This window comes from Vigna umbellata, chromosome 1 (assembly GCF_029865625.1).
Source record: "Vigna umbellata cultivar VRB3 chromosome 1, Vumbellata_1.0, whole genome shotgun sequence".
NCBI classification, from domain to species: domain Eukaryota; kingdom Viridiplantae; phylum Streptophyta; class Magnoliopsida; order Fabales; family Fabaceae; genus Vigna; species Vigna umbellata.
This window is the reverse complement of record NC_142165.1, coordinates 108,606,261-108,614,087: the sequence shown is the minus strand read 5'-3', so window position 1 is coordinate 108,614,087 and position 7,827 is coordinate 108,606,261. Positions and strand designations below refer to the sequence as shown.

At 31.9% G+C, this 7,827-nt stretch overlaps 1 protein-coding gene across 2 annotated transcripts; it reads left to right on the top strand.

Annotated features, from left to right (window-relative positions):
* Window positions 1-312: 312 nt before the first annotated feature.
* LOC124824710 (yacP-like NYN domain protein) lies at window positions 313-7,374 on the top strand. Of its 2 annotated transcripts, XM_047297194.2 has the most exons (10): window positions 314-645; window positions 722-846; window positions 928-1,091; window positions 1,182-1,251; window positions 1,380-1,434; window positions 2,174-2,257; window positions 2,544-2,582; window positions 2,830-2,876; window positions 4,163-4,301; window positions 7,089-7,374. In XM_047297194.2, the coding sequence occupies exons 1-9, from the start codon at window positions 418-420 to the stop codon at window positions 4,266-4,268; spliced, it is 918 nt and encodes a 305-aa protein (XP_047153150.1). In that variant the 5' UTR covers window positions 314-417; the 3' UTR covers window positions 4,269-4,301; window positions 7,089-7,374. The 2 variants fall into 2 exon arrangements, 1 of the variants encoding a protein (XP_047153150.1); XR_007027744.2 differs by lacking the exon at window positions 2,830-2,876 and having other exon boundaries at window positions 313-645.
* Window positions 7,375-7,827: the final 453 nt, after the last annotated feature.

Here is a 7,827-nt window from a genome sequence, read left to right as displayed (position 1 = left end):
ATAAAACAATTTACAAAACAACAAAAAATATTTACAATAAAATTATAAAAAATTATTTATATTTAATTTTATAATTATAACAATATCTATAATAAAAGAAATATAAACTAAATCTAAAATATAAATAAAAAGTAAATATAAAATAAAAATAATATATTTAACTTTTTATAAATTGTTTTTGTAAGTTTAGTTAAGAATGTAAATTGAATCTCAAATAAATTTTGAAAAAAATAAAGTGGAATACAAAAGGCAAAACAAAGAGACACGTAATATTATTTATTTATTTTATTTAATTAATAAGTTGGTATTTGGAGTTGGTGGCTGAGGATGAGAACTGGAGGAAGGGATGAAGGGTGAGAAGAGAGGAAAAAAGCAGGAATATTGAAAAATGTGAAAGTGAATTAGCAGAACAATATTATGAAACTGAAAGCTGTTCCTTCATCCCTTAATTCCTTTGTAGTTGGTGGAGATTGTAATCACAATGCTACTGCTGCTTCTTCATCTTCATCATCTTGTCAGAGACAAAGCATAGTGATAGTTGCCAACAAAAACAGGAAGCAGCATGAGATTCAGGGTTCAGAATCATCTCCTCCAAGAATCACATCCAACGTCAAGCAAAACCTCCGCTTCCTCAAGCTATGGAAGGTAATTTAACTTCACTCAATTTCCCCAACCCTACCTTCATATGCATACTCATTTCTACTCTTATGTCATTCAATAGAGCTTCCAAAATAGAAATTCTGCCACTCCCAGACCTTCAACCAGTTACCGCAAGAAGAAGGTGGAGAAGGATGAGGATGTTGTAGACACCGACCTCTATCGTGACCCCACCTCCTCTCTCTACTAGTAACTCCACAACACAATCATTCTTTCATCTTTCTTTCCTTCAATTAACTTTAAATATAACATCATATGTCTTCCGAGCAGTACCAATCAGGTGGGTATAGACAATGCTGTCCCTGTATTGCTTGTGGATGGTTATAATGTTTGTGGCTATTGGATGAAACTCAAGAAGCATTTCATGAAAGGAAGACTTGATATTGCTCGTCAAAAGCTAATTGACGAGCTTGTAACTTTCAGCATGCTTAGAGGTTCCTCCCTCTACCTCTTGTTTGTCTATCAATCCCCACACTCGAACTCTTTTTTTGTCTATAAATTTATACGTCTTTTGGTTTGTGCAGAGGTCAAAGTGGTTGTTGTTTTTGATGCAATGATGTCTGGACTCCCCAGCCACAAAGAAGATTTCGCAGGGTATGCTTTTCTCTATTTATTTATTTTTGTCATACGATATAGTTGTAGTGAACCACCATTTCTTTAACAAATCGATTTACATTTTATATTCCTCCATGTTCTGATGTTGTATTTTGGCCATTTTGCAGTCTTGATATTATTTTCTCAGGAGAAACATGCGCTGATACATGGATTGAAAAAGAGGTTAGATATTACTACAGGTTGCTTTACTGTAGTTCCCAACTTCCTTCTTTTGTAACAGGATTTAAGAAACTGAACTTTATTATCTGTTTGGCATACTACTAATGTGTTTGAGTAAATAACTTAAATATTCTGGATTGGTTTGAATAAACTTCTTCATAATCACTTGTATCCCATAAGAGAACAAAATAAGAGAACAAAATAAGAAACAAAATCCATCTAGTCTGATGAGAAAACTTTTATAAAAGTTGAAGTTTATCTGTTGATTTGAACTTACCGGACAGAAGTTCAATTCATTTAATCTCTTATTCTTTTTCTATAAGTATTTATTGGGGAATTGGCCTTCTTCCATAAACTTTTATAAAATGAGATTTTATTAAAGAGCTGTACTGTAAAGCTTACTGGAATAAGCTGAAATGTAGTTTATTATGTTAAATAATTTCATGAAACTTATTGAAATAATCTAGACAACTCTTATAGGAAGGTCAGATCCCATTTCTATAAACTCACATAAGCCCTTCTATTGCCCTGTGGATCCTGTTTCCAACGTCACTTCTATAAGTACATGGGCCTTAAATTACAATGAATGTCAGGTCATCTCCATTTACAGTGCTTCAATCTTTCTTTCATTCAGTGAATCTTCAGTAGAGAACCGCTTCATCTGTATGAGTACAGCACATCTTTCATTTCCTCTCATTCTTTGAGTGGAACTTAACAGTAGTATTTTTTTTGCTTATTTTAGGTTGCAGCTTTAAGAGAGGATGGTTGCCCCAAAGTCTGGGTAGTCACTTCTGATCATTGCCACCAGCAAGCAGCACATGGAGCTGTATGCTTCTTTCCTATAAATTGAAAACTTGAGTGAAATGGATGCAACTTGATTGTCAATTGTCTTCACAATTGTTTTCCAGCTATGAGTATTTGACTCTCCTTAGCAAAATATGCAAATTATTTAATTTCTGCATAAATAAAAGTAATTCACGGATCTTATCATGATTTCCTTTTCTTGATTCTTCAAATGTTTGTAAATACCATCAACTGAACATCAAGTAACAGTGTCTGCATTGTGCTATTATTTGTTGGGGAGAAATATTTATATTGCTGCTGACTTTCAGGGAGCCTTTATTTGGAGTTGCAAGGCGTTAGTAACTGAGGTAAAACATTAATTTGAGGCAGCATTGTTATGATATCATAAAAAAATTTCTTTTCTAAATTATCTGACACTCTATGGCACATAATAATTGCAGGTTTTCTGATGGCATATTAGATTTATTAGTTTACATAGGTTTAAATTATATAGACATGAAATCAAATCCTATCATTATTTTAACATACTAGATGAACTTTATTCCCTTTAATGATATTTGCATTGGTCCGTTTTCCTAATTTTTTGGGTAGTAGATCAAAGCATCGCAAAAGGAGGTTGAAAAGATGCTTCAAGAGCAAAGGTGTGCCCTGACTGCAATAATTTGAGAAAATATTGATTTTGTGTCTGAAGTTTGGTTTGGTTATTCTCTTATAATTTATTTCTCAGTATGCTTTATGGGTAGTGTGTTCAATAATCTAGGTTGCCATTATATGACTTACCATCTCTTCCTGGTTAACACTCCAAGCTACATCAATCATTTATAACATACCAAAATGACATATGTGAAATAAAAAAGAAAAAAGAAACATAAGATAATAATAGTGGTTACTGGAGCAAAACTCACTCAGTTAACAGACATCTTGGCTTATACTGTATATGCTTTCATTTTAATTCTTGACGGGCTTCCTGTAAAAAAATAAAATAAACCAAAATGAGAAGGAAAAGAAAATAGTATTTGAAATGTTTTTGTAAGAAGTTCATGCAATCATGAGCAAAACCAGCATCCAAAACCCTATCCATATCCCTCCAATTAGTAAAAACTTACAATAAAGAAAGAAAAATGACAAGAAACCTTTCTAATTTTGATATTTTTCTTTGTTAAAATGCAACATATTAGGGGTGTTTGTGGCATAGTTTGGTTCAAACCCTTGGTTATGAATGCATCTGAGCCAAACATTAAATTTATAGGCGATTTGGATTGAAAATAAAAAATATCCAAATCAAATCAAACCTAATGTTGCATTAGTAAGTTAAATCTCATTCTTTTGACATCATAATCTAATGTTATATAATGACAAATAGTTTCATTACTTACTAAAGATTGTTCTCTTCAACGTGGTGCATATAATTAAACAATTTGTTTTTTCCATACAAATTAGCAAATTTTTTTATCAGCAAAGAAACTATAATAAAACAAGGGGTGCTAAAAGAAAAATAAAGACCAAAATTGGCTATGTTATACTTATATATTGTGGCATAAATACTATATAACTTGCAGAATATACATCTGGTAGCCCTAACAAATCCCATACTCATATTACATTTTTCTCTTGTGCAAACAAAGTAAGTAATATAATAATATTTAAATAATTGATTTCAGTTCATTTGAATAAATTTCAAAGTGTCAAATTGCCAAATGAACCGAATCATTTGGTACTGTAAAAAATTATTCAAATTGATAGAAATTTAATCGATTGTTGGATTTTTGGATTGTTTCAGTTTGTTCTGAACACCACTACAGCGCATAATGTGTTTACAATTGAATTGAATCAATTTGATTGTGCTGCTTATGTTGGTGTTTTGAGAACTTGCCATGCCATCACAGTAACAGATCTTGCTTATTTGTTTGCTTCATGTTGTGTACAGATCCACCTCTTTTCAAGGTAGATTATTGAAGCACAATCTTGATGCAGAAGTAGTGGATGCCCTAAAGGACCTGAGGAAACAACTATCTGAAAATGAGTTGAAGTAAAATATCATGTCTGACAGGAAAATTCTCTACAAGGTTTTAATACTTTATCTAGTGCTTGATGCTTTTCATTTTTAGGCATGCAGGCGTGCATTTATTATAGTGATGCTGGAACCTTTGACGTTTCGGTTGAAATAAGTTTTTACATAATGACTAAACACAAACAGCGTCAAGTATGGAAAATGACACTGCCTACATTAAACAGAGCTGAGATATTGTATTTATTGATAACCTAACATCAATCAACAATATACCCACACAAGGACTGTTAATATTGATTTTTGCTCATGAAAGAAATGCAAAATCACTGTAATTTAGAGCTGAGGTATTACTAATTCTTTTCTCTCTGAATGATTTGAAGGAAATAATTCTACTTAGCAGATGAGCAAAACTCGTTTAGCAGCAAGTAATGCGACTAGTTTTGTTACTTTTTTATTGTTTGTTAATTAGCTTGTAAGCATTTGTATATTTTTTTCACAAGACATTTATAAAAAAGTGATTTAACATATTGATTCAAACCTCATTAACCAAGTGATTATTGAAATGAAAAGAACATATAGTTTTGGATATGGTGTACCAAGCTAGGTTTGGTGGAGTTTATATAATAAAATGTAGTTTTTTCCCCTTCTAGATTGCCTAATCCAAAAATTTCTAGATAGCTTAATCTGAAATGTTTCTAGGTTATTCAATCTAGAAAAGAAATATAGATGTTTATGTAGAGTTTCAGAGAGTTTATTCTGGAAAACATCTCATGTTTTGAGTAACTTGTTTAAGAAAACTTGTTCTAAAACATTTGTTTTGAAAAACTTATTTTGGAAAGTTTGTTTCAAAAAACATCTCATGTTCTAGAAATCTTGTTCTAGAAATTGTCTCAAAAAACTTATTCTGAAAGATTTTTGGAATAGACAATTTGTAAGTTTCCATTGAAATACAACATAAAAGGCAGAATAGTCATTTTAAAAAAAATATTGAGGTGCAGGAAGAAAACCTATTTTGCTTCCTGCATCTCATACTAACAGAAAAAAAAAATAGAATACCCTCTCTCAATACACCACACTACCTTAGAATACCCTCTCAATACACCACACTACCGTTGAAAATATGAAGAATCCTGTAGAGGAAGAATAGAGAACTTGTTGCAAAAAAAAAAAAAGCTTGTTCCAGAAAGTTCTTTTCAAAACACATTTTATATTTCTGAAAAGCTTATTCTAGAAAACACATTCTAGAAAATCCTTTCTAAAGATTGTTACATGCATTTTGAAAAGCTTGTTCCAAAATGTACATCATGTGTTCTTTTTGGAAATTCCAGTTGAAAATTTTGTTCTGAAAATCCTATTTCAGAAATTCCATTATGGAAAGTTTGTTGCAAAAAATTTCCAAAACAGGACGAAAAATAAAATGCCATTTTGAAATGGGAATGCCCTGAGAAATTATGGGATGCAGGAAGAAAAAACATCAAAGATTATATAGCCCAAAACAAAAACAAGAAGCCACATATTTAAAAGGCCTATAAAATATAAAAATAAAAAAGTCAGACAAAAAAGATAGTGCAAAAAAAAATATAGACTTGATGGTGATGGCTCTAAAAGTCAAGAAAAGGAGCTCAAACCCAGATAAAATAAATGATGAAATAGAAATAAATAGCTTCTCTGGGTATAGGACTGACTGGTCGGACTGGAAAATTTGGTTCAAATAAGACTAATAAATAAATAGATAAATACGTTTCTTTTTTCTTAAAAAAAAATCTGTAATGTTTGTAATTTTTTTTTCTTATAAACTTGTTATTATTTACTATTGATGCTTATTATTGAAATTTCAATTTGAGCACGGTAATATTCTATTTGAACATATATGCTTAGAAACTTAAAGTTTATATTTCATTTTTATTTATTTTAGCATCGTAAAATCACAATATTTTTGTATTTGATATTATTTAACTATTCTAGCAATTTTATTTTTTTGATTTCTGCTCGACCTTATCAAACTTTTGATCCATGTTTTTACCAGTTTAAAAGAAAAGGTACTCTTACATGAGTAGTTGTATGAACAATACAACTCACAAATGAAGCCAAGCTGGGGTTTTAATAACAAGTCAGAATTGACTTATGCTAATCAGATTTGAGGGCGAGTGTGGAATGCAAGTTGCACAATTATGGATTAGAAACAAGTTAGAGGTGTACAAGTAAAAATATCACGAGTGCATGGTATAAAGACATTTTTGGATAAAGAGCTCACTCGGACAATAAATGAGAGAAAGACTGGCTTATCTGAAGAAAAGAAAAACACTGAAGCCCAAACTTAATACAAGCCCAAGTTGGACATTGACAAGTCACAATTAGGCTAAAGGGTTGGACAAAAAGTCTCCCATTGGCTAGAGGGTGCTTAAAGTAAGATGATGATGATGAGTTTATGATGTGTAGACATTTTGGACGAATAGGTCACTCAATATTTGAATATACTACAATCAATGCATGTATGTGTGTCGTGGAAACGGGGGAGGTGGAGTAGGTGTTGCTAGCGTAGCATTTTCTATTTCTCTCTGTCTGAATGCACTGTTGCAATAGCTCTTGTTTGTATGGTTAATGTGATAAGGTGCCAATCAGTCTAAAAATTCATGCCCTATACTTCATAAGTGGTTTGCCTGTAAAAGGTTACTGTGAACACCGTGTGTTTCTTCAAAGTAAAACAAATTGTACCTTACCATATTACATGATCAATAACCAACTCCCATTTATGATTTACGAGACACCTGATATCTGTTAGGATCTCCATGAGCATGAAGATTTGGTCAAATTGATGGTTTCTCGGTAATCTGTTTTGCAGAACAAACTTTGGAAAGACCAGCAAGATTGATCAAATGTGAAGATCCTGCTTGAAGTCCTTACAAACTCCAACACAAGTAGCCCAGTTGGAGGCCAATCACTGACCATTTGTTAATTGTCTATTTTATAACTTTTGCTTGTACAAGCGACTGAACCAGAGCACTAAAGTATGAGACGTTATTTTTTACTGTTTGTGTTTATAAGTGTAATATGTATTAGTTTAAACAGTATTTATTGTGAATTTGTTTAATTTCAATTAACAAAGAAGTTCCACATCATTTCATTAAGTAGTGTTTTTACTTACTGTTGGTGTAATGCTACTGCTTATGTAAATCTGTACATTAATCGATTAAATTTGCTATTTACGTATAAATTTATTCGTATGTGCATATATAATATGCAATTTGTGTGAACATTTGATACCAGATGCTAATGAATGATGGTTTATTTGAGGTTAGATTCATGCTGTAACTCTCAACATCTAATTGTGTTTCCATATTTGTTTATATATGCTATTATTTAAAAATTGTTTGCAGCAGTGTTCAACTGGAAAGAGGGAAGTGTGATTGATAAATCTTACCTCATGGAAGACAGAGACAGAGGTAGTCACAGACTATAGCAGTCGTTGTACTACACCTGTAACTTCCAACGCCAAGGAATGAGTGCGACATCAATGCACTGGTCGTCTGACTCATACCCCACCACTCTGTCCGTATTATTTTTTTTGCATCACATTGCAT

Excerpts from the sequence above, each read along its gene's own strand:
- LOC124824710 (XM_047297194.2), top strand. The coding sequence starts at position 418 with ATGAAACTGAAAGCTGTTCCTTCATCCCTTAATTCCTTTGTAGTTGGT. Across the intron at positions 1,092-1,181 it reads AACTTTCAGCATGCTTAGAG|AGGTCAAAGTGGTTGTTGTT; the intron begins GTTCCTCCCTCT and ends TGGTTTGTGCAG. Across the intron at positions 1,252-1,379 it reads CACAAAGAAGATTTCGCAGG|TCTTGATATTATTTTCTCAG; the intron begins GTATGCTTTTCT and ends GCCATTTTGCAG.